Source organism: Ahaetulla prasina, chromosome 7, assembly GCF_028640845.1.
Source record: "Ahaetulla prasina isolate Xishuangbanna chromosome 7, ASM2864084v1, whole genome shotgun sequence".
NCBI classification, from domain to species: Eukaryota; Metazoa; Chordata; class Lepidosauria; order Squamata; family Colubridae; genus Ahaetulla; species Ahaetulla prasina.
In genome coordinates this window covers 95,490,684-95,515,645 of record NC_080545.1, presented here as the reverse complement: position 1 = coordinate 95,515,645, position 24,962 = coordinate 95,490,684, and the positions used below count along the sequence as shown (strand labels likewise).

General features: G+C 48.9%; 1 protein-coding gene across 1 annotated transcript; it reads left to right on the top strand.

Annotated features, from left to right (window-relative positions):
- The first annotated feature begins 1,051 nt into the window (after positions 1–1,051).
- Positions 1,052–24,714, top strand: LOC131202594 (WW domain-binding protein 11-like). The gene is made up of 3 exons (XM_058191696.1): positions 1,052–1,058; positions 1,533–2,033; positions 24,467–24,714. The coding sequence occupies exons 1-3, from the start codon at positions 1,052–1,054 to the stop codon at positions 24,550–24,552; spliced, it is 594 nt and encodes a 197-aa protein (XP_058047679.1). The 3' UTR covers positions 24,553–24,714.
- Positions 24,715–24,962: the final 248 nt, after the last annotated feature.

Below are 24,962 nucleotides of genomic sequence, written 5' to 3'. Positions count from 1 at the left end.
CGGAGGGAAGACCTGGCGCTGCTTTGTAGCGCCGGCCTCGCCCTCCCTGCCTGCCTGCTTGCTTGCCTGTTCTGCCGATCCCCAAAGGCGAAGAGCCCAGGACTTCGGGGCATCCGAAAGGGCACCGGTTTTGGGGGAGCGGGCAGAAGGGCGAATCCGGGGGGAAAGCCCACCCGTCGACCCGTCCTCGATCGGGTCCGCGATGCCAGCCTTCGGCCGTCCGTATTTTCCACGGCCGCCTTTGTCTGCCTCCATCTTTGCGCACAAGGCCCTTCCAGGTATATCCCCCCTAATCGGAGGAGCCCAATTCATCGTGTTCGCGTGTCTGTATTTGGGCTTGGGGGGTTTACACGTGCACGTTCTCGCCACGCTCGTGTCCACATTTCGGTACTGACCTTTAGGAGTTGCCTTGAAAATAAGCCCATGTCTTTAACCTTCTTTCTTTCTTTCTTTCTTTCTTTCTTTCTTTCTTTCTTTCTTTCTTTCTTTCTTTCTTTCTTTCTCTTCCTTCCTTTCTTCCGTTTTCTTTCTTTTTCTTCCTTCCTTCCTGCCGTTTTCTTTTCCTTTCCTTTCGTTTTCCTTCCCTTCCCTTCCCTTCTTCATCCATTTATCCCCTTCCCTTCATTTCCCTTCCCTTCCCTTTATTTTATCTTCCTTTCCTTTCCTTTCCTTTCCTTTCCCTGTGTATCCCCACCCCCGCTTCCATTTACTTCCTTAAAAAAAACGATTTGCGCTCAACCCTCGCCGTCTTGCACGGTTCTCCCAGTCAAAACGGCGCACTTTCCTTTAAAAATGGCTTCGGGACGCAAAACAGATTTTTCTTTTTTTTTTCCAGCCGAGTGTGATCGATCCAAGGCGGGAGAGATAAAAGACGCGGGAATACAAATCAAGGAACGAAGAAACGGGAGGGGTGGGAGAGAGAGAGAGGGGAAGGATGCAAGCCCGCCAGAGCAGGGACTGAAGCACCCTCGTCTCAGTCTTGCTGAAAGAGGGATCCCGGGTAGGGCGCGGCGATCCACACGTCGCCGGGTTTGCTGGGGCCAGGGAACGAATGCTGGGTGTAAGGAGGTTGCAATTAACGTAGCCCCCCTACGAACCCTCTTCGTTCCCTGCTTCTTATCAGCTTTGGATCCGTGGTGGTAGTGAAGAGGGGGGAGAGGTAAGACAGGCCGTTGGTTTCAAGCCCCGGCCGAGATACAGAGGCGCCCCTCGGAAGCCCCCCGAGTTTTTGTTTCTTTGCTTGGGGTTTTGTCTTCTATTTAGCCAGCCGCTGGAAGAAGCCAGCCGGGAGGAAAGACGCCGAGAGAAAAGGAAAGGAACAAAGAGAAGGAGAAAGACAAGAAGCCCTGGCTGAATCCCCCTCCCCCCCAACGGAGAGTGGGGAGGGGGCTTCTGGAGAACGGGCACGATTATTCACCGCCCGGTTGGGCATACAAGAGGCGCGATCTCGGTAAAGAAACCCCGCGTCACTTTTCTTTCGTTGGGTTTTTTTTTTGGGGGGGGGGATCGTGCGCTCCCGCGTTGATCTGCAGGGAGTTTAATATCCGTACCCGCTTCCAATATTTTGCCCACCCACCCACCTACCTCACCACCCAGAGCCGGACCTCAAGCCGGAGGAATTGAAAGAGCGGAGCGAGGGGATTCCTTCGGCCCTGTTTGGAATCGCTCGCGGGCAAAATTTGGCTGCGCTCCTGCCTGCCTGCCTGCGCGAGAGGGATCGGCTCAGCCCCGGGATCCTTTTCCCAGCCAGGATCCCTCCCTCCCCCCCTCTCTCTCCCTTCCCCCCAAGCGTGTGACTCTCTCTGGCATTGTCCTTACGCGGCGTCCGTGCCCACCACGCCTCCGCGTGCCTGGGGCCCTCCACGCACCTCCCTTGCCACCCTCGGGAAGACTTCGAAGCGGGTGCGCGCGTGAGGTTTATAGAAAGAAAGCATCGGGAATCGGCAGAGGGCAGAGAGACCTGCTAGCTATCCGGACGCCGGTTTTTTTGGGGGGGAGAGGGACAAACCCTCCCCGATCATCAAGAGACCCAGGTGGGTGTTTCTGGAATATCCTGCTGCCAAGCTTGTTCGTCTGAATGCAACAAGGGCGCTCGGCTGAAGGAATAGCTAGAAGCGCGAATTTTGCAAGAAGCGGGCGGCGCGCGCGAAGTTTGCTTTTCCCCGCGAGTGGGCTGGATCCACAGGCGGAAGGATCCTTTTTTCCTCCCCACGCCAACCCAGGTGTCTTTTTGCAAATCTTTCCTCGTTTCCACAGTTGCTGGACAGGCCTGGAGGGGTGGGGGTCTGGCGGACTGCGAGGCGGGCGATATAACCGTCAGCTCGGGCGGGTTTGCAAGGGCCCGCGCGGTTCCCGGTTCGGCTTTTGCAGGCCTTGCTCGCCTCAGTTCTGGGAACCGCGCACGAGTCCTTCCCTCGCCTGGGTTCGTGCACACAACCAGGTCTGGTCCTAGCTGAAAGAACGCGGGATTCGCATGCCTTGGTAAAGCTTGGCTACTCTTAAACTGGGTTTGCGCATTAGGGCGAAGGCGGCGGGGTTGGGTGGCTCAGCCGGGGAGAAGCCAGAAAATGCAGAAACCTGGTTTTAAAAATCGATTGTGCGAACGCGGCGGCCTTTTCTCGGGTTCTTTATTCATCTCACGTTGTTGCGAGTCCGTTTCTCTTTTCTGCTGAAATAATAATAATTATTATTATAATTTGTCTCACGGTCGGCAACATCTACGGGCCGCCTGGAGCAGCGGTTCTATTTCAGATGGAGTATTTTCCCCCCCATACGTCTTACTATTACTATTATTCTTTTTTTAAAAAAATTGTAATTATGATGCACTCGCGTTTCGCCGGATTGAAATCGCGCGGTTTAGGGCGACGTTTTCGGGGAAAGCAAAAAATGGCCCGCAATCAGACGTGTCGATTGGTCTCGATAACGCTGCTGGAATTAAAATAGTTCGTTTAACAATTTTTGAGATTAGAGAGAGGGGGCAGGGGGAAGAATTGGAGATAAAACTCACTCAGCCTGGCCTGGCTGAGTCATAATTTCCTTAAGGAACCCCGGGCCTTAAGCAGAGTTTAAGAAAGCCGAATTGTTTCCTTTCCATCCGTGAGTTTTCTTTAAAAGATAGGATTTTTGGTGTGTGTGTGTGTGTTTCGGCTTGACTTAGCATTTGCCAAGGTGGAGGAAATAGAAGGAAAGGATAGAAAGAATGAAAGGAAGGGAGAAGGGGAAAGGAAAAGGGAAAGGAAAGGAAAGGAAAGGAAAGGAAAGGAAGTGAGGTTCTTGCTTTGCTTTCCAAGTTAGTCAGTTGCTGGAACAATTCCTCCAAATACTGAACACCTTTCCTTTCCTTTCTTCCCCCCCCCCCGAATTATCTGCTCATCCCGTCTTTTCTCAGTGGTCCAGCAAAAGGACAGAACGTGTGAGGATGGGTGAGCGTGGAATAGCCATGGAGGTGGCGGGGTGGCTTCAGAACAAGGCGGTCGCAACTATGCCTGTCCCTGACTTCAAAAAGAAGGGGGCGATTCCAGGACAGTGATCAGTGAAACCCATCCCCCCCCAACTCCTCTGAGCCCCCATTCGCAAAAGTCGTCCTCTGCTCGCTCCTCGTCTTCCTCGGGGCCCGGCTTTGTAAGGCAGCTTGGAAAAGAGAGGTGATGAGGGAAGGGGAGGAAAGGAGAAGGAAATAGAAGGAAAGGATAGAAAGAAGGAAAAGAGAAAGGAAGAGGAGGAAAGGAATGGGGGAAAAGAAGGGAAGGAAAAAGGAAAGGAAAGGAAAGGAAGTGAGGTTCTAGGCTTTGCTTTCCAAGTTAGTCAGTTGCTGGAACAATTCCTCCAAATGCTGAACAGATTTTCCTTTCCTTTCCTCCTTTCCTTTCTTCTTTCTCCCTTTCCTTTCCTTTCCTTTCCTTTCCTCCCTTTCCCCTTCCCTACAGAAGTACCAGAGGCCTATAAATTAAAATGCCATTTCAAACAGTCTCTCCGTTGGCCACTAATCTGGTAACTATCGAGATTAACTTTCCAGCTGAAGCCAGCGGGAAGCCCAACCAAAACGGGCTGGGGCTGGGGGTGGGGGGTGGGGGGCTGAGGGTCAGGTACGACTGTATGTATCCCATTTTGGAAGCAATGCAGTTAAGCACCGTTTTTGTGATTGGACTGGACGTTGGGGGGGGAGGGAGGGGGTTTCCTTTCTCACGGTCGTTTGAAGAGAAGTACAGCCCATTCGGTTAACTCCAAAAGTCCTTTCCCAATACAGGGAAAGGTGAGAGTTTGAAGCACGCCAAGACAGACTCTAAGAAGGCCAGCAGAAGTCAAGATCCGGCAAGTTTCTGAAAAGTGATTTGAATACCAGACTCCATCCCGCTCGCTAGGTTGACCCTTAGTTGACAGTCCAGATTCAGGGTACCGAAAAAGGTGCACGTGTGTGTGTGTGCACGCAGGTGATCCTTGATAAAGCTGGGATCGAAGGCTCTTTAGCGGATGCCCAACTGAATTTGCAAAACAAATAAAATAAGTCAATGAAATGGCTTCGTTCAAAATGCTAAGTAACGGGGACCTAAAATATGTATAACTGCATTTCCTTTAAGGCTGATAACGCCTACTGGTCAATCGGCATTAAAATGGACTGAAGGTGTTTTAAGGCACCAGGATAAACAAATCCCAAATGCAGATATTAGGGGCCAGTGGCACGTGTTCAGGTGAAATAAGGTTCAGCTTTTAAAATATCCGTTTCATTGACACTTTGAGTGGTTTTAGGAACCTTGTCTGTCAATCATCCATCAATCATCCATCGTCTATTTTCTATTGTTATCTTTCATCTGTTCCATCTGTTCCATCTATACCATCCGTCTATACATCTATCTGTCTGTCTCATTCATCCATCCTCTCTCTCTCTCTTCTATATCTATTCTCTTTCTCTTCTCTCCCTCTCATCTATCTATACATCTATATAACTATATGGGAAGGCCAGAATTGAGTTTTGTACAAAAAAACAAAGCGTGGCAGGCCGCCTTCTGCGGTAGTAGTTGTGTGCAGAATTTCCCTAAAACGTAAATTACCATTAAAATGCATTAAACGGTGGTGGTTTTTTTTATTTAAAAAAATATAATATTAAAGACATTTAAAAGCCGGGGCCTTTTTCCTCTTGAAGAAAAGCTACCGAGCGAGCTGCATTTTCCGCCTCCAAGCAAGGCTTAGGACTAACAACAACGGGTTGCAACGAGGTGTATAAAGGAGGAGGGTGAGCGGGCGAGGCCTTTACGGGGACGGTCTTAAAGCTGGTTTACTCAGGAACAAGCCCTCCGGAGTCAGTTCCGGGGGGTGGGAGAGGCTGGAGCCCCCCCCCCCAAATCTACCCGACTTTTCTCTCTCCTCCGCTGGTGATCTCGCCCGGCCGGGACTCCTGCGGGAAAGCCGAACAGGCGTGTGTCTAGAGATGACCTGTAACTTTATCATTCGGTTCCGCTCAAGTTCCGTGTGTAAACGCCTCCCCCCGGGAGAATTGCAGGGGTGGTAGGAGGGAGGAGGACACCAGCAAGCCCGCCCCCCCCGCCCCGCCTTTCCTCCCCGGAGGTCGGTGGCTGCGGCGGCGGCGGCCAGAGTCGGCAGGCGAGACTCGTGTCAGCGATCGGCCGCACGTGTGAACGCGCTCTTTTCAAGGTGAGTGGCCGTGCCGCGCGTTCCTCCGGCTCGCTGGGTCTCTGATCCAGCGGCTGCAAAGGAAGCGGGGTTTTCAAGGGGCTTTTTACCCACCTCGGGTAGAAACGAATTGCAGACCAATGGTGTAGGTAGGGGTCTCCTGTTTGGGCGGCGGGGTTGGGCTAGATGACCTACGAGGTCCCTTTCCAAGTCTGTTAATATCAGCCCGAGGAATCGCTTGATTCGCCGGGAGTAGCAGGGCCTTTCAAAGGGTCCGTTTTATGAGACCCCCCCCTCTACAAAACCTCAGCCCCCAACAGAAAAAATTCACCCGACTAGGAGCGACGAGCAATTTTGGGAAGTCTCGTTTCTGAAAGATTAAAATCTTAATACTTACCTTCTGGGATTGCGCCCTCCCCCCCGCGGCCCGCTTGCCAGCCTGCCCCCGGATCCTTTTGGTGCGTCTGAATGGAGGCGTTATGGAGGGCCGAGCTCAGGTTTTTGAACTCCTGGACCCCCATCTCCTCCCCTCCTCCCTCTCCCAGCCCACCCAGCCCCCAAATTTGGAAATGTTCAAAGTTCCCGTTCAGAGCTGGTGTAGCAGGTTTGACTTACAAGCCTGTCCTGGGGGCAGGGGGTAGGTGAGAGGAGGGGGGGGGTTAATGTGCAGCGGGGAGTAGGGTGGGGGGAGGCAGGGCCGCGGAGGTTGAGATTGGCAAACTTCCTCGCTGCTCCTTACCACCCACCGTAATTCTCTCTCCCTGCCCGATATGTCCCCGAGCCTTTTTCTTTGATATTGGCTTCTCTAGCCCCAAATCGTGCGTCACCCGGCCTCCCACCCCTCGCGGGGTCTTCCCTTCCCCTTCCACTCGCAAAGCTCTCCTCGCGTGGGGAGGGAGGGAGGGAGGGGGAAAAGGAGGAATTTCGCATCCAGCCCAAGGAGCAACCAGGGCTGTTTTGGTTGTTTTTTTTAAAAAAAATATGGGGTGCTTTCCATTACTCTCCTGACCCCTTCCCCGCTCCTCCCCCACTCTCCCTCCCTCCCCTCCCCCAATTTTCGGAGAAAGATGAATCGGTGAGAGGAAGGGGGAAGGCCGCTGACCAGGAAGCGGAGGGAGGGGGTGGGTGGGATTTTCAAGAAAAGGTAGAGGGGCGCAACCAACCAGGTAGGAAGGGAAGGTCCGGCTAGAATTTTAGCGCCCTCAAACTTCGATCCAGCGAGACCCCCCCCCTCCCCCATTTGAAACGCGTGGCGGAGTTCCCACGACGCGTGGGAACAAAGCGGACCAGGTGGCTCAGCGGCTAAGACACCGACTGAGCTTGTCGTTTAGCAAGGTCGGCCGTTCGGGCGGTTCGAACATCTCTTTAGTCCAGGTTTCCTGCGTGTGAGCCGGGGGTGGGGTGGGGTTGGACTAGATGACCTCCAAGGTCCCTTCCAACTCTGTTACTGACTCGGCTGGTCCACAGACCTCACCCCGGGGTGGTAGTGGTCGGGAGGTTTCGGAGAAGTTGCGCCCAAGGAAACTTTGTCAAGAGAAAGCCAAAGCTGGGCTTTGGAGTCTACCCATCGCGGGCGCTTCCCGTGGGTGAAGGAGCACCGCCCCACGGAGTCCCTTCAGCCGCCGTTTCGGCTTCGGCCGCCCACTTTTAAAGGCTCCGGCTTCAAAGGCTTAGGGATCGCTCAGATCGGAGCACCTGGAGCTGCCCAGGTGGGGGGAACAGGTTAGTCCTCGGAGCCGCCGACGCTTGCTATGGAAGTCCGCTTGGGCAGCCCCGCGGGCGTGGGAGACCAGCTGAGGCCAGCCAGCCAGCCAGCCGGGTCTACAAGGGGGGTGTCGGCGTTGCTTCTCTCCCACTTCGCCCAGAAAAGCTGGGTCCCCTCGCCTCCCCTCCCTCTCCTGCCCCCGCCACCCCGCTTGTTTTACATTCTCTGTGTGTGTGTGTGTGAGCCTACAAAGAGAAATCTGTAGATCTCTTTGCCCCGGGCAGTGTCCCCTCTGTAACCCTCCGATGCGTAGCTGCGGGCTGTTGACACAGCTTTGCCTGTTCTACGTCGCTTCCCTAATAAAATCCCCAGCACGGTAAAACTATCGGTATCTTAATCCCTCTCTCCCCCTCCCCCACCCCCTCCCCACTTTAAGGCGACAGGAGAACGAGCTGGGCGGGGGGGCTGTCTTGCCAGTCCTGCTCCTTCTCTCACCCCTTCCCCTTCCCCCTTCCCTTGCCCTTCTTCCTTTGCTCCCCTTCCCTTGCTCCCTTTCCCCCCTTCCCTCGTCCTCCTTCCCCTTCCCCTTCCCCTTCCCTCGCTCCCCTTCCCTCGCTCCCCTTCCCTTGCCCCTTCCCCTTCTCGTTGCCCCTGCCCCTTCCCTTGCTCCCCTTCCCTCGCTCCCCTTCCCTTCCCTTGCTCCCTTGCCCCTTCCCCTCCTCCTTGCTCCTTTCCCCTTTCCCCTTCCCCCCTTCCCCTGCCAGAATCCGGCCAGCGAAGAAGATTTAGGCTTGTCCTGCTTATCGGATAGTCCCGGGGCTGCACATAGTTGACATACTTGAAATGTGTCTGTGTATATATATATTTATATATGTGTGTGTGTATTATTCTCAGCCCGCAATTAAAGAAGGAAGGTTACTCCCGAGGAACCTGGGCAGATGGAGGAGGAGGAGGAGGGCGACGTTCTTTGGAGGGCGGATCGGCTCCTCTCATTCCTTCCTCCCGGGCTGCGTTCCCACACCACCCGCTTAAACCACGTGCGTGAAAGACACCCCCTCCCCTCCCAAAAAAAGCAGCACGTGTACCGCGGGAAGGCTCTGGGGTCAACAGCACCGAACCGTGGTTAGTTGGAAGGGGCTTTCTCCCCCCCTCCTCCTGTGGGGCGATTCTTGTTCTGGATTTCGGGGTACGGCGCCAGGCGAGGGCTCCGCCGCCCGACTCGTTTCTGCCGCCTTGGCACGTCGGAATCGGAGCGCCGGCGACCTTTTCGGAGGGATCGAGACGACCCCCAGCGCTTGAAACGCGCACCCTCGTTCTGAAACCAAACCAAACCAAAAACACCCCAGAGCCTCGACTCCCCACACCCGGGTGGGGGCTGGAATGAGTAAAGCGCTAACTTCAGGGTTGTAACTTTACTAAAGGTTAGCAAAATTAACGATGCGGGGCACGACACGCTTCAATCCGGTCAGCTGAAGAAAAAAAAAACGAGCGGTTGCAATTGCGCGGAACAAACGCGGTCTCGGGGCCGGGTGCGCTGGAATTCGGCCGCGAGAGGTCCCTTTTCAACCTAGCGTAACGTGGGAATCCAAAAGACGCGATTCCATCCAGAAAGAGGGAAAGGAAGAGACGGCTTCAAACGGTCTTCTAAATGCGTCCCGGGTCCTGTGTCAGTTTACGTTTATTTTTTTTTTTTTAAAAATGTATATAGGTTGCCCGTCTTACCTCAAGCTATTGAACAGAATAACAAGAGTTGGAAGGGACCTTGGAGGTCTTCTAGTCCAGCCCCCTTGGCTCAGGCAGGAAACGCTGTACCGTTTCAGACAAATGGTTGTCCAATCTCTTCTTGAAAACCTCCAGTGTTAGAGCATTTACAACTTCTGCAGGCATGTTGTTCCACTGATTAATTGTTCTATCAAGAAATTTCTCCTTAGTTCTAAGTTGCTTCTTTCCTTGATCAGTTTCCACCCATTGCTTCTTGTCTTGCCCTCAGGTGCTTTGGAGAATAGCTTGACTCCCTCTTCTTTGTGGCAGCCCCTGAGATATTGGAACACTGCTATCATGTCTCCCCTAGTCCTTCTTTTCATTACCCAGTTCCAGCAACCATTCTTCATATGTTTTAGTCTCCAGTCCCCTAATTCCTTTTCCTTGCACTTCTTTGCACTCTTTCTAGAGTCTCAACGTCTTTATTTTTTATTTTATTTTATTTTAATTTTATTTTCATCGTAGAGACCCAAACATCCAAATCTTTATTTGCCTAAACGGAAACTATTTTTGGCTCTAAATCTGTATTTGGAGAAAGGTGCGATCTCAATCTGGTTTTGGCCTGGGCATTCTTTGTTTCATACCCCCCCCCCCGCGCCCCCGCAGAGCTGGGGGAGATTGGAAAGGTTGATGTTTGCCCTTTTGGACTTGAGAAATCCTCCCAGTTGATCCCTCTGGGGATTTAAGTAGATGGTTTTAATGCCAGGCCAGGAATGGTGGTGCAGGATGAATTATGCTATCTCGTTAAAAAAAAAAAAAGGTTAGTGTAAACTGGACTACACTTCCCATAACCCCTAAGAGCCAGCCTGCTGTGCGTTGTGGTGGAGACAGCAGAAGGCTAACAACCTTGTGTAACAAACCCAGATGGTTAATCTTCCATTGGCAATGCGAAGGAGTTACTTTAAAATATTGTTGATTCGGTCGGCTTCACCTCTAGCTCAATTAATCCATTGTGGTAATAGCCCTCTTTTATCTTGGACGACTCCCGGTGATTTACCTGTGGGGGAGTCCCTTAATTTTACCTGGAGAGAGATTGAAAGGGGCTCTCCCTAAACCTGGTTCAGGGTGGACTTGAATCTGGGTCTTCCGAGACAAACCCAGACCAGCTCGTGCTCTCTCTCTCTCTCTCTCTCTCTCTCTCTCTCTCTCTCTCTCTCTCTCTCTCTCTCTCTCCCCCTCCCTCCCTCCCTCCCTCCCTCCCTCTCTCTCCCTCCCTCCCTCTCTTTCAACCTGATCTTAGATGTGGTTCCTTGAGTGGCTCATTCAATAGGACTGAGGCCCGCAAACACAACCAGCGGTGCTTAAAATTTTGCAGCTGGGGCCTGCAAAGCCAAAATCCAGGCCACAGGAGGTGGTCAAAAGTCCCTTAGTTATATGGGACAGAAATCTGTGCCCGCTTGTGAAACAGCTTAGGAACAAAAACTCAACTCAGTAGCCATGTCCATGTCTAAAAACCCCCCACTTTCTTAGTGTTTTTCTTGAAAACATTTCACTGCTCATCCAAGGAGCTTCTTCAGTTCTTCAAAAGAGAACTGAACTCATGAGAACTAAACTGAAGAATGAAGACATTTCTTGTATGAAAAGCTGAATGTTTTCAAGGAAAATATAGTCTGGTTGCCTTTTGGAAAAAAGCGGTTTTGGGACCACCGTGACTTGGATGATTGAGAATCTCCATAAACCTTGGGAAGAGGAAGTTAATTCTCTCAAATGATTATCTTGTTATCCCAAAGGTGCTATTTTTCCCCCTCCAAAAAAAAATTTAAAAAAAAAATTGGATTTTTTGTTTTTTGCTTGAAGATGTTTCGCTCCTCATCCGAGAAGCTTCTCCCATTCTCATTCAATGGAACGGAAGAAGCTTCTTGGATGGGAAGTGAATCGTCTTCAAGAAAAAACAACAAGGAAGTCCAGTTAATTGTCTTTTGGAGGGGAAAAACACGCCTTTGGGATAATTCAGTGGGACAATTTTGGCAGGGATGCTGAGGGGATGCTGAAGGCCTTTAGCTGGGTGGCCAGAGCAGAAGAAAGAGAAGTGGGGGGGGGGAAGATACCCCATTCTGTCAGGAAGGACATTTTGGGGGATCTCTAGATCCCAATCGAGCTGGATCCTGAAGTGTCATGGACAAGCAGGACTCACTGGTAGTCTGATATTAGAATAGAATAGAATAGAATAGAATAGAATAGAATAGAATAGAATAGAATAGAATTTTTTATTGGCCAAGTGCGATTGGACACACAAGGAATTTGTCTTGGTGCATATGCTCTCAGTGTACATAAAAGAAAAGATACCTTCATCAAGGTACATAATAATAATAATAATAATAATAATAATAATAATAATAATAATAATAATAATAATAATAATAATAATAATAATAATAATAATAATAAAAACCACCCAACTTTTGTGAGATCTTACAGAGCCATTTTTCTGTTACTTGAATTTAGCTGGGTCTTCATTTCTTTCCCTTTTTTAAATGTTTTTTGTGTCGATGGCCACCCTATGGCCAAAAGGACTTGGGTCAGCATGCAAACAGTAGCACGATTGCCCTACACGGAAAAGAACATGTTGTCTGATTATGTAAAGTCTTGCATATTTGAAAAAAAGATCGAATTTTTTAAGGAGGCTTGAAAGAACAAAGTTTTGTAAACGGACCTCTACATTTGTGTGGAGTCTGGAAATTGTCCCGTATCGCTCTCCCCTCTTCCTCCCCCCCCCACCAAATACTTTGGAAGTGTAAGTTTGTTAACACCAGGGTTATATTTGGGTTGCCAAACTTACTCGGCGATTAAATAACAGGCATAAAATTCACGTGTTTTCCTGCCATGTTAAGGTGCTTAAAAATTTGTAGCTCAATGCTGACAGCCCCAGCTAGAACTAGAGCAAGGTTGACCGGATCAGTTAAAACCTAGCCAAGGATGTCATGTTTTGAGCCGACTTGGTTAGTTGCTGGGTGTGAACCCAGAAAATAACAACAGCGATATAGCACTTAGACTTATATGCCACTTTTACAGCCCTCTCTAAGCGGTTTACGGAGTCAGTCTGTTGCCCCCAACAATCTGGGTCCTCATTTTACCGACCTCAGAAGGATGGAAGGCTGAATCGACTTTGAGCCGGTCAGGATCGAACTCCTGGCAGTAGGCAGAGTTAGCCTGCAATACTGCATTCTAGCTGCACCACCATGCCTGCCTTCCTTCCTCCCTCCCTGCCTCCCTCCCTTCCTTCCTTCCTTCCAACATTTTCTTCCCACTTAGCACTCGACTTATATACCACTTCACAGTGTTTTACAGCCCTCTCTAAGCGATTTACCGAGTCAGCCTATGGCCCCCAACAATCTGGGTCCTCATTTTACTAACCTTGGAAGGATGGAAGGCTGAGTCAAAAAGAGTTAATTCAGGGACCAAAGGGTTTATATAATTTTTATTTTATTTTTTGACAGCACAATCCTTGTCTAAGATGGCCGATTTGCATGGTATCCACTTTGAAACGTGAATGTTTGACCCCCTCTGTAAAAATCATCCTTCTACAACACCCTCTGAATGTCCCAAAAATGTGTTTTGTTTTGTTTTTTCCCAAGAGGCAACGGGAGTTTCTGGTTTTTTTTTCTTTTGAAGACGTTTCGCTTCTCATCCAAGAAGCTTCTTCAACTCTGAGGAACAGAGCTGAAGAACAGAGCTGAAGAAGCTCCTTGGATGAGAAGCGAAATGTCTTCGAAAGAAAAAAACCCAGACAGTCCCGTTGCCTCTTGAGAAAAAAAAAACAAAACACCTTTGGGACAATCATGACCTGGAGCAGGGGTCTCCAACCTTGGTCACTTTAAGACTTGTGGACTTCAACTCCCAGAGTCCCAGAGTCCCAGAGCAAAGCTGGCTGAGGAACTCTGGGAGTTGAAGTCCACAAGTCTTAAAAGGACCAAGGTTGGAGACCCCTGACCTGGAGGACTGAGAATCTCTATAGACTATCCCTCTGAATGTAGTTTTGTCCAATCGCTGTAGATCGCAAAGTAGCTTTGGATCCATTAGGACGTTCCTTGCCAGTTGTACCCCCTGGAGTTGAGCAGCTAGAATCTCCTTACTTGCTGTTCACATTAAAGTATTTGCTTCCTCTATCCACTCCAGTGGGAACCTTTGACCTGAGGGTCTAGGATATATTTGGGGAAGCATTTTTTGCTGAGGGATGGGCCTTTCACCATTCTTCACCCGCCAGAGGAAAGGGGTCCCTAATGCAGGGAATTTTTCCTGGTCTTGGCAGAAAATGAAAATTATGTGAAGCAGTTTCGGGTTTTAAAAGCAGAGATGGTCCCAGCTTGGCTGCTTTAAGACCTGTGGACTTCAACTTCCAGAATGCCATGCCGGCTGGGGAATTCTGGCCATCACGGCCAGAAGGCCATGCCGGCTGGGGAATTCTGGGATTTGAAGTCCACAGGTCTTACAATGGCCGTGCTTGGTCTTAAAGGGGCTACAGGTCTTAAAGGGGCCATGCTTGAAGTCCACAAGTCTTAAAGGGGCCATGCTTGTTCTAGAGGAAGCCCCATTGTTGTGTTTACACATCACAGGAAGCTCAGGTTTCTAGGTCACCACAGCTTGATGTCCAAGCACATCGCCTTGAAGCCTAACAGGCTAAACCAGTTTCCTGAACATGTTGAATTACAAACCCTGCAACAACTCCATTTGGGTTCCATCCAATATACGTTGGGCAAACAAACCCAACTACCACCTTCGGTACGACTTACTCCCAGGAAGCCCTTGTTATTTGGCCCCCTTGCGGTCTGTGTTCACACAGCATAGGGTCTCCTTAACCAGAGTTTGTTGAATAGTTGGCTTGCCGCACCCGGTGGTTACATGATCTTGGGTTACGTCCCCCTTCACACAGCATGCTTAACCTGGCCTGCATGATCCTCCGTTAAGTGCCCCCACCCCGCAAGAGATCGTTAATTTACAAACCACGATGGTCGATGGCCGGTTTAATCAGTGGTGAAATTAAATTTTTTTTTTACTACCGGTTCTGTGGGCGTGGCTTGGTGGACATGGCAGGGGAAGGATACTGCAAAATTCCCATTCCCTCCCCACTCCTGGGGGAAGGATATTGCAAAATCTCCATTCCCACCCCACTCTGGGGCCAGCCAGAGGTGGTCTTTGCCAGTTCTCCGAACTACTCAAAATTTCCGCTACCGGTTCTCCAGAACCTGTCAGAACCTGCTGGATTTCACCCCTGGGTTTAATTCATGATCACCAACAGTTTCTTAACTGAGCCGCACAATGTCAACTATTAAACCATCTTAGGTTTGAGTAGAATTAGAGATTCATAGGCATAAGCTAGCCAATTTACTTTTTAACTGGATATGGATATATTGTGTGTGCTGTAGGTGACAACTTCGCAACTAACAACAACATTGTGTGCACTGTAGGGTCAGCTTCTATCGTAGTCTTTGGAAACCCTCAAAAAGAATAAGTTTTTTAAAAAATTGGTAACTTTTAACCAATGGTTCTATTGCAAGATATGCAGAAAATAGGGCTTGAATCCTGCAGTTTGTGTAAACTCCTCCTCCTCCTCCTTCTCCTCCTCCTCCTCCTCTTCTTCTTCTTCTTCTCCTCCTCCTCCTCCTCCTTCTCCTCCTTCTCCTCCTCCCCCACCACCCCTTCTTCTTCTTTTCCTCCTCCTCCTCCTTCTCCTCCTCCTCCTCTTCTCTCCTCCTCTCCTCCTCCTCCTCCTCCTCTCCTCCTGCTCCTCTCCTCTCCTCCTCCTGCTCCTGCTCCTCCTCCTCCTCCTCCTCCTCCTCCTCCTCCTCTTCTCCTTCTCCTCCTTCTCCTCCTCCTCCTCTTCTTCTTCTTCTTCTCCTCCTCCTCCTCCTTCTCCTCCTCCTCCTCCCCTTCCTGCTCCTCCTGCTCCTGCTCCTCCTCCTCCTCCTCCTCCTCCTGCCCTCCTCCTCCTCCTCTCCTCTCCTCCTCCTCCTCCTCCTCCTCCTCCTCCTCCTCCTCTTCTTCTTCTCCTCCTCCTCCTCCTCCTCCTCCTCCTCCTCCTGCTCCTGCTCCTCTCCTCCTCCTCCTCCTCCTCCTCCTCCTCCTCCTCCTCCTCCTCCTCCTCCTCCTCCTCCTCCTCCTCCTCCTCCTCCTCCTCCTCTTCTTCTTCTTCTTCTTCTTCTTCTTCTTCCTCTTCTTCTTCTTCTTCTTCTTCTCCTTCTTCTTCTTCTTCTTCTTCTTCTTCTTCTTCTTCTCCTTCTCCTTCTCCTTCTCCTTCTCCTTCTCCTTCTCCTTCTCCTTCTCCTTCTCCTTCTTTTTGGACCCCTGTTCAGTGAGATTTGAGACTTGATACCTGTATAATTGTGCTTTGAAGAAAGCAAAATGGAACTGCCTAAAATTAAACCAATTCCTTACAGACAGATCAATTTGGGTTCAATTGTACGAAATGCCCTTTGAGGTGAAACATCCCCGGGTGGAGGGAGAGTCAGAAAAAACTAAGTTGTAACTCTTATTGTAGCTGCAGGTCCGTCCTCATAAACCTTGCTTATTGTGCGAACTTCTGCAGATTCCCTCACGCTCAATCATAACAACACATTTGAGTACAGAACGCTTTTTGAGGAAACAAGATACACGTTTCCCCCCCTCCCCTCCCAGTTGCAGCCAGGGGTAGAAAGTTTGAAAGTAGTAAAGAAGGCGTTGTCCGAGTTGAAGGCGTTCGTAAGCAGTTCTTTTTAAAGTTTGGTCGGCAACAGCTCCCCTCTTCTTATGAATGAACCACTTTGAAAATTAAACTGGGAAGTTGATGGAGTTTATCTTGAAAGGCAGGTTAGTGGGTCCCTGTAGCTTTTGATGAACCAGACCATTAAGGGTTCAGCAGAGGTGGGATTCAAATAATTTAACAACCGGTTCTCTGCCCTAATGACCAGCTGGGTAGGCGTGGCTTGGTGGTCATGTGACTGTGGGCGTGGCCAACTCAACATCACTCATGTCGATGGGCGCTTCATCTTAGTGTTACAATGTAATAAGGGTTAAACCAGAGAGCAGTTTCTGTAAGCAGGGCAATAAAGAATAGGCTAGAAATAACACCAGAATGTTTCCTACCTGCCTGCCTTACAGGATTAGCCCTGTAAAGTGGGGGAAAAAAAATAAGATTTCTTCCCAACAACTGGTTCTCCAAACTTCTTAGAAAGTTAACAACTGGTTCTCCCGAATAGGTGCGAACTGGCTGAATCCCACTACTGGGGTTCAGCCATAGCACGCTAGAGAGAAACTATACTCGGCCTCATGGTTTGGTTCGCACAACCGGCTAATTTTGTTGTTAGTTGCGAAGTTGTGTCTGACCCATTGAGACCCCATGGACAGTGTTCCTCCAGGCCTTCCTGTCCTCTACCATCCTCTGGAGTCCTCACGCCAACTGCTTCAGTGACTTCATCCAGCCGCCTCCTTCTCTGCCGTCCCCTTCTTCTTTTGCCCTCAATTGTTCCTAGCATTAGGCTCTACTCCAGGGAGTCCTTCCTTCTCATTACGTGGCCAAAATATTTTGAGTTTCCTCTTCAGGATCTGACCTGAAGAGTCAGGGTTGATCTCCTCTAGGACTGACTTGTTTGTTCGCCTTGCAGTCCAAGGGACTCAGCTCACTTGAACAAAAAGGCTTCAGGGAGCCCACCATACTATTAAACACCCCTCCACCCCCAAAAACCCAAGGAAAACCTGTTCACACAGCGTGCTTAACCAGTCCCAGGCAACCGCCGTGCTTAACCAGTCCCAGGCAACAACTTCGGTTGGGTTTAGTTTAAATCTTGATTAGTCTTTTGTGGCTTGGGGTGTTGTGTGAACCCAGCCCATCTAATTAATTTATGATTCAGTTGATTACTGCCTTAATTTGGGAAATGGCTTACTTTTAATAAAGGAGTCAGGCTTGTTGCATAACACAGCTATTGTGAGTAGTGAATTTTAATAACTCTCTCTCTTTTTTTTTTTGACTCCGAGCGTCAGAAATGGACCATCCAGTTTGGGAGAAGAAATAGCATTGGGTTTAGAACTCACGTTTTTGGGTTAACACGTTAATTGGGTTCCGTTGCCACATCTAGGCTGCAGAAATCCTGTTAATCACTAGGGGAGCTCCAAGAGACGTGCCAATTCTAACCCTTTGGTGCCATCTAGTGGTCTCTCAGATGTTTGCAGACCAGATCTGGTAGTCTTAACTTTATCCTTTTGATCCACTTGGAGGGATGAAGATTAAGAAAAGTCCTGGATGGATTAATCCAGGCGTGAAGAAGATAAAAACTTTGAGGGGGTGGGAAGGGAGGTGTCCAGAGACCAAGACCTGGGAGGTTAATGAGATGGTTGAGCATAGCCTAGGGGGGGAAGACAATATGAAATGATCTGGGAGTCATTCCCAAATATTAGAAAGGCGACGGATCCGTTTATCTTCTGCTCCACCAGAGAACAAGATCTCCCCAAGTATAAAAGATCAAAGTAAAGTTTGGGGGAACAAACCTAATGGTGGGAACAGTTTTGCAGTGATGGATCTTCTATAACAGGGGTCTCCAACTTCGGCAACTTTAAGCCTGGAGGACTTCAACTCCCAGAATTCCCCAGCCAGTTTTGCTGGCTGGGGAATTCTGGAAGTTGAAGTCCACCAGGCTTAAAGTTGCCAAGGTTGGAGACCCCTGTTCTATAACATTCTGAGACACAAACTGATCACATTTGAGCCTCATGTGTTCAAGCCCAGACTACACGGATCAGGATTTGGGTGTCAAGCATAGGAAATTGGATTATTGGACTAAAAACCATAGTTTAGTTCATCCTGCAGACACACGATGGATGCAAAAGTAGACTAGACTTCTGGGTCACTTTCTGTTACTTAATGTCCAGATTACAGGTTTTTTTTTTTTAAAAAATCAAAGCTGCAGTCTACGTGCCTATTTTGAATTATTTTGAATTAATTTCCAGACCCCTTGAATTGGTCACATGTCTTTCCAAATACATGCAAAACTCTGGGGAAAACCACAGCCTGTTTTTTTTTTAATTTGCATTTATATCCCGCCCTTCTCAGAAGACTCAGGGCGGCTTACACTATGTCAAGCAATAGTCTTCATCCATTTGTATATTATATACAAAGTCAACTTATTGCCCCCAACAATCTGGGTCCTCATTTTACCTACCTTATAAAGGATGGAAGGCTGAGTCAACCTTGGGCCTGGTGGGGCTTGAACCTGTAGTAATTGCAGGCAGCTGCTGTTAATAACAGACTGTCTTTACCAGGCTGAGCCACAGAGGCCCTGTTCCCTTCTTGCCAAAGATTCAGAATACAAGCGGAAATAAATGACCCCCAGTGGCATTTGGACCCACTGAGTTCTTCATTACGCTAATTGTGTATCTCACTGTGTCTACAGAGATATCAGATTCATGGGCAGGATTCACATAAGACCCTAAACCCGGATCATCAAACCCCCAACGCCTGCATTCATGTAGAAACCCCATCATGGTTTACTGCAGGAGTATCCAACCTTGACAATTTGAAAACTTGTGGACTTCAACTCAGCCCACAAGTCTTCAGGTTACCAAGGTTTAGCAACCCTGGTTTCCTGGGGATGACCTGGTTCACAAAACACTGCTGTATCACAAAATAAGCCTCACCACTTCGATGTGGCTTACCTTGTGATGCTCAGCCAGTTGCTGTTCTCTTGGAAGGATGTACAAATAAAAGAAAGGAATCAAAACTCAAAATTCCTAATTTTATGACCAGGTAGAACCGGTGGAATTTTTCTACCAGCGATTTCCCAGGAATGCAAGGGATCAAGGATGGGTTAGATTAAAATTTTCAGGACCCCCACCTCCTTCAGAGAGAGAGAGAGAGAGGGAGAGAGAAAGAGGGGGGGAGGGAGAGAGAGAGAGAGAGAGAGGGAGGGAGGGAGGAAAAGAAAGAGGAAGGGGAGAGAGAGATGAAGATGGAGAAAGAGAAAGAGAGAGAAAGAGAGAGAGAGAGAGGAAGGAAGAGGGGAGAGAGATGGAGATGGAAAGAGATGGAGAAAGAGAGGAGAGAATAGAATAGAATAGAATAGAATAGAATAGAATAGAATAGAATAGAATAGAATAGAATAGAATTTTTATTGGAGAGAGATGGAGAGAGATGGAGAAAAAGAGAAAAAAGGGAGAGAGATAGAAAGAGAGAGAAAGAGAAAGAAAGAGGAAGGGGGGGAGAAAGATGAAGATGGAGAGAGATGGAGAAAGAAAGAGAGATGGAGAAAGAGAGAGAGGGAGAAAGAGATAGAGAAAGAGAAAGAGAGAGGAGAGAGAGAGAGGAGAGGGAGAGAAAATTAGAAAATTTATAACACAGATAGATAGGCAGAGTTCCATCCCTTTGACCCTGCATGGACCCGGGGCCTTTGTGAAATGTGCAAGTTTGTTGGTCTTGTTTCAAAAACGGGAGGGGGGAAGAGGAAAATAAACCTGAATGGATGACCCCCCTCCTTCCTCCTGCAGACCTCCAGCAGCCCCCCTGAATTTCCTTGCTACCTTACCCACGGCACAGGTGAAGGATTTTTTTACTTGTTTCTAAACTTTCTCTGCAAATGAGAAAAAGTTAAATTAAAAGAGAATTTCGTTCCCCTGAAGGACTAGGATAAATAGGTCCTTTGGCTTAGACAGAGTCCGAAAAGGAAGGGGAATGAGATAAGGTGACTCCCAGGCTGTGTTCACACAGCCTCCTAAATTTCACTAAGGGCCGGGGCCGGTATTAAATATGGCTTGGGTCAAAGGGGTTGTTTTTTTCCAAGAGGCAAGTGGAAATTGTTGGGTTTTATTTGTTTGGAAGCATTTTTTTCCCCCTTCTCACCCAAAAAGCTTCTCCAGTTCCACTACTACTTGTACAGTTCTACTTCTTGAATGAGAAACGTTTTCAAACAAAGAAACAAACAAAAAAAATCAAGAAAATTCTTAATTGGAGAAAGCATTTTTGGAACAACCATGCCCTGGATGGTTGAGACTCTCCGTAGACATTAGAATAGAATAGAATAGAATAGAATAGAATAGAATAGAATAGAATAGAATAGAATAGAATTTTTATTGGCCAAGTGTGATTGGACACACAAGGAATTTGTCTTGGTGCATATGCTCTCAGTGTGCATAAAAGAAAAGATACGTTCATCAAGGTACAACATTTACAACACAAATGATGATCAATATATCAATATAAATCATAAGGATTGCCAGCAACAAAGTTACAGTCATACAGTCATAAGTGGAAAGATTGGTGACGGGAACTATGAGAAGATTAATAGTAGTGCAGATTTAGTAAATAGTTTGACAGTGTTGAGGGAATTATTTGTTTAGCAGAGTGATGGCCTTCGGGAGAAAAAACTGTTCTTGTGTCTAGTTGTTCTGGTGTGCAGTGCTCTATAGCGTCGTTTTGAGGGTAGGAGTTGAAACAGTTTATGTCCTGGATGTGAGGGATCTGTAAATATTTTCACGGCCCTCTTCTTGATTCGTGCACTATACAGGTCCTCAATGGAAGGCAGGTTGGTAGCAATTATTAAATATGGCTTACTCAATAAACCAGTAACTGCTTTGGGATTGACGCTTACACTGAGCCACAAAGAAGAAAAGCCATTTGAAGTTGTAGCTTGTTTGTGTAAATGGAGTCCCGGGTTTGAATGGTCTCCCCCTCCCCCTCCACGCCTCCCTTCCCCCTCCAGGACTGGGAAGCTACCTTTCTCCATTTGCAGAGGCTGATAAGATTTTACTCCTTGTTTTCACAACGGCGCTAAACATTGGAAGGTGGTCCACGTTTTTTGGTTATTTGAGAAAGCACCGTCCAGATGATTAAAGATTTAAAAAAAGGGAGAAGGGAACGAAACCTCTTTCGTTTTTTTCCCAAACGGATTGCCCACGTACATCGTAAATGGAATTTTCCAAGGAAAAAAAAACGAGACACGTTCCTTAATTAGATGTTGTGATTTATGCATTTTTTAAAAAAACACAACCTTCCAGATTATGGCATTTAAACCAAGTTCGCCTGGAGCTTTGAGCTGTAGGAAAAAGCTTAAAAGTTTTCCAGAGACAAACTTTTGTTTAAATATTCTTAAACTTATTATTTATTTTTTAAAGGAAGGGGTGTGTGTGTGTGAAATGATACTTGTGAAATATTCTGACAGAAACGTATAGGGACGGAAACGTGGAAAGCCGCCTTCATTTTTAAACTGTTCTTTTCGGGTTTTTAATACAGACTCAATCCATTTGGACCCAAATGATTCCATCTTTATTTTATAAGGGCACCTGTTCAATTAAATCAGTGGCCACGTACAGCTCAGTTAGTAGAACCAAAGTTTCTGCGGACTTTTCGCAGCAACATTTGATTTAAATCTGGGAGCAATTATTTCATAAGACGTATATGTTTGTGGAACTAAGAAAACGCCAAGAAAAAAATATGTGTGTAGTTGATTCGGCTAAATTCATCTTCCACCAGGTCAAAAAATTTAGATCTTTGACAGCAAAGTAACCCCCGTGGAAATCAATTCGGGCAGCCCAGAAATTATTTAAGCCGAAACTTGGAGCTTTGAAATTTTGAAGTTCTTTCTCAAGCGAAAGGCAGAAACGTCACGGGCTACACGTGAATTTCTTCTAATCGGGGACCCTCCGTATTTTTAAGCCGCCACGGGCTGATAAAATCCATTCAGATGTAAAGTCACGGACCCGCAGTACAAGTAGTTCAGAAACAAACAAACAAACATCTTATTAATTCCTCCTTTCTTTGCCCGATACGCGCGCACAGCAACCGCGATCCAGGCCAAGCGTCCCATCCAAACCCAGTTGCGCGGGGTCCGGGACGGGAGCGGCGATCGAGCAGCCTCCCACATCCTCCAAGTCCCTTATTTAAAACGATCCCCCCTTCAGAAAAGCACGTGCGTTTGGGTTTGCCCCATAAACCTAGAGTAGGCTTTTACTAATCCGCCCGCTCTCCAAATTCGAGATCCCTCTTCCCACCCAACCCCCGCTCCCAGGAAAGTAAAGCCTGTGCGAATTAAATTTAAAAAGAAAAAAAAAGGGGGGGGGAAGAGGAGGAACCCCTGCCTTTGGAAAAGTGCCCCCCCCACCCCGCGCCTCTGGCTCCTGGCGTCTGAATGAGCCACTAGGGGATGCCAATGGTTCAATGGATAGAACGTTGAGAGTAGTTAAAAGTTCGAACGCGGGGCGAGCCAGCCAATCGGCGAAGGCTTTCGACGAGCGGAGGGCGGTGATTGGCTCCGGAGAGTATCCATTCCTCTCTCTCTCTCTCTCTCTTTTCGTTTTTCCCAATCTTTCCAGGAGCGGCTTCTCCCTTTAAGGAACTTACTTAAAAAAACCGGAGCACCTTTCTTAAGCAGATAAACAGAGTTGGAAGGGACCTTGTAGGTCATCTAGTCCAACCCCCCACCCCGGAACAAGCAGGCGAAACTTCTCCCGCTTTGACGGCGGGGATATTTACGGGAATAACCGGCACCAAAGGAAAACGTTGACTCTCGCCCTAGGCTCCCCGGCCTTCTTAAAACCGTCCCCGTGTTGCATCCACGCGCGACCGGTAAAACGCTCATTTCAAACCCAAAAGCGAGAACCTGTCCAAGACGCCTCACTCCCCCCACTTCTTTTAAGGGCCAACTGACCCATTCTTTTAAATCACCCCTCCCACCTGCTTATCTTAAGATTTTCTCCCCCTCCCCGGATCTGAATTCGTGGGTGGGTGGATTAACGTGTGTAAGGAAGCCCACTTAAATATTTCACTGCGTCTAAACGCCCCGCTTGCCCGCGGGACTCCCCTTTTACCCTAAGCAAAACCACGGCACCCCTCGATTTTATGCCCGCTTTGTACATCTGTTTTCCTTCTGCAATTTGTAAATTTGGGGTTGGGTGTGTGAGGGGGCGGGTGGGGTGAGGGAGAGGAGTGTTCCTTTAAAAAAAATTAAAAAAAAAAAAGAGAGGAGGAAACGCGGATGAAATCTTTCTCTCCCCCCTCCTCCTCCCTCCCTCCCGTCCGCTTAAATTTGAGATGATTAACTCTTTCTCAAGTTGGCCATCCTGCGCAATCTTTCCGCCCCAGGTAGGAGTGGGAGGAATAGAGACGCTGTTTCGGGAGGGGAGGGGAGAAAGAGAAAGAGGGAAGGGGACCGGGCCGCCCCTTGGCTTCCTTTCCCCCTCCCCCTTGTTCAAGGACAGGCCCCTCCCCGCCGAGGGTACGGGAACCTCCTTAAGTTGCGTCTCGCCACAGCTGTCTCTTCATGCGGGAGCCTGCTGGCGCCATCCTGATTCTTTCAGAAATAAAGCCTTCCCTTTTTTTAAAAAAAAAAAAGAGAGAGAGAGAAAGGGAGAGAAGGAAGGAAGGAAGGGGAGGAAGGGAGGGAGAGAAAGAAAGAGAGAGAGAACGCGAGAGAGGAGGAGGAGGAGGGAGTTGGAGGAAGCCAAATTTTGAGCCGGCCGATCTCTTCTTCTCCACCTTCCTCCTTTTGCAAACTTTCCCCCGGCGCTGCGTTTTTTCTTTGCCCCGTTTTCTGTTGGTTGTTTATTCGTTGTTGTTTTTTTTGGGTCCTTTCGCTTTTGGTCCTTTCACTTTCGTCCTCCTCCCTCCCCTCTTATTTTATTTTATTTTATTTTGGCTTTGCTCCCGTTGCCTTCAAAATGATACCGGCGAGCGGGGAGCCCACCAGGACCCCGAATTTGCTCTGAGCAAAACCTCGCTCGCCTCTTTCTCTCTGTTCCGCGCACGCTTTCCTTTTTTGCAGCTCCTCTCGCTTTCAACGGCCGCCAGAAATGCAGCGTCGCCCTGCAGAGTAACTGCCGGTCTCGGCTCCCCCACCGACCCACCCCCGCCCCAGTCCTAGCCCTACCATCCTCCGCCGCTCCTCCAGGCCGAACCCACATCGGGAAGGAAGCGCACGGCGGGACCAGAAAAAAAAAGCCCCATCGCCCGGCCGGGCAACAACTCCCCCCCTCCCCTCCCCTCACTCCCTCCCTCCCTCCGGCGCTGTCGGAAGCCGACGCTTTTGCGGCTCGCATTTGCGCTCCGGTTCGCCGATTCCCCGGGGCTCCGATCCCGCAAAGCGAAAGATCGCGCGCCGCTTTCCCTGCGCCGAAATAGAGAGAGGTGAGTCTGGCCGGAGTTTTTTTTTTTTTTTTTTGGGTGTGTGTGTGTGTGTGTGTATCCCAGCACCGCGCAAGTTTGCAGGTTGCGCGATTTTTGTTTGTGTGTGTGTGTGTGTGCGCAAAAGGGCCGCTTTGGCGTTTCTAACTTCCTTTTCGCTTTTCTTTCCTTTTTGTTTTCTCCTCCTCCTCCTCCTCCTCCTCCTCCTCCCCTTCCCTCCCTCCCTCCCTCCCTCGCTTTTTCCCCTTCCCTCCTTTTCCTTCCTTTTTTTCCTCTTCTCTTTCTCTTTTTCTTCGCAGGTGATCCGTGGGAAGGGAAAAAAGCAGAAAGTGGAGCCGGGCAAGGCGGCGCTGGCGGCGGTGGGGAAGAAAATTTCTGCCGCTGATTTTCCGTCTCTCTCGCTCTCTCGGCGTTCTCTTTCCCCATCTGCCCTTCGCTCCGGTTTGGAGGGGGGACCAGAAAAGAAAAGAAAAGAAAAAAAGAGACGGTGAATTCGAAGCAAACCCCACTCCCCGCTCCGGCGTGTTTTTCTTTTTTCTTTTTCCTTTTTCCCCCCCCCCCCTGTTGCAGAACTTTCTGCCCGCTCCGGTGTTTTTTTCCCCCCGGATCGTCGCTCCAAACTTTCAGAAACAAACTCCAAACTTTCAGAAACAAACTCCAAACTTTCAGAAACAAAACTTTTCGCGCAAGTGAAAGGTGATCGCATCCTTAGCCACCGCCCCCCCCCCCACGACCCAGGATTCGGTTGGCTTTGCCCCCCTCCTTCCTCCCTCCCTCCCTCCCTCGCTTTTTCCC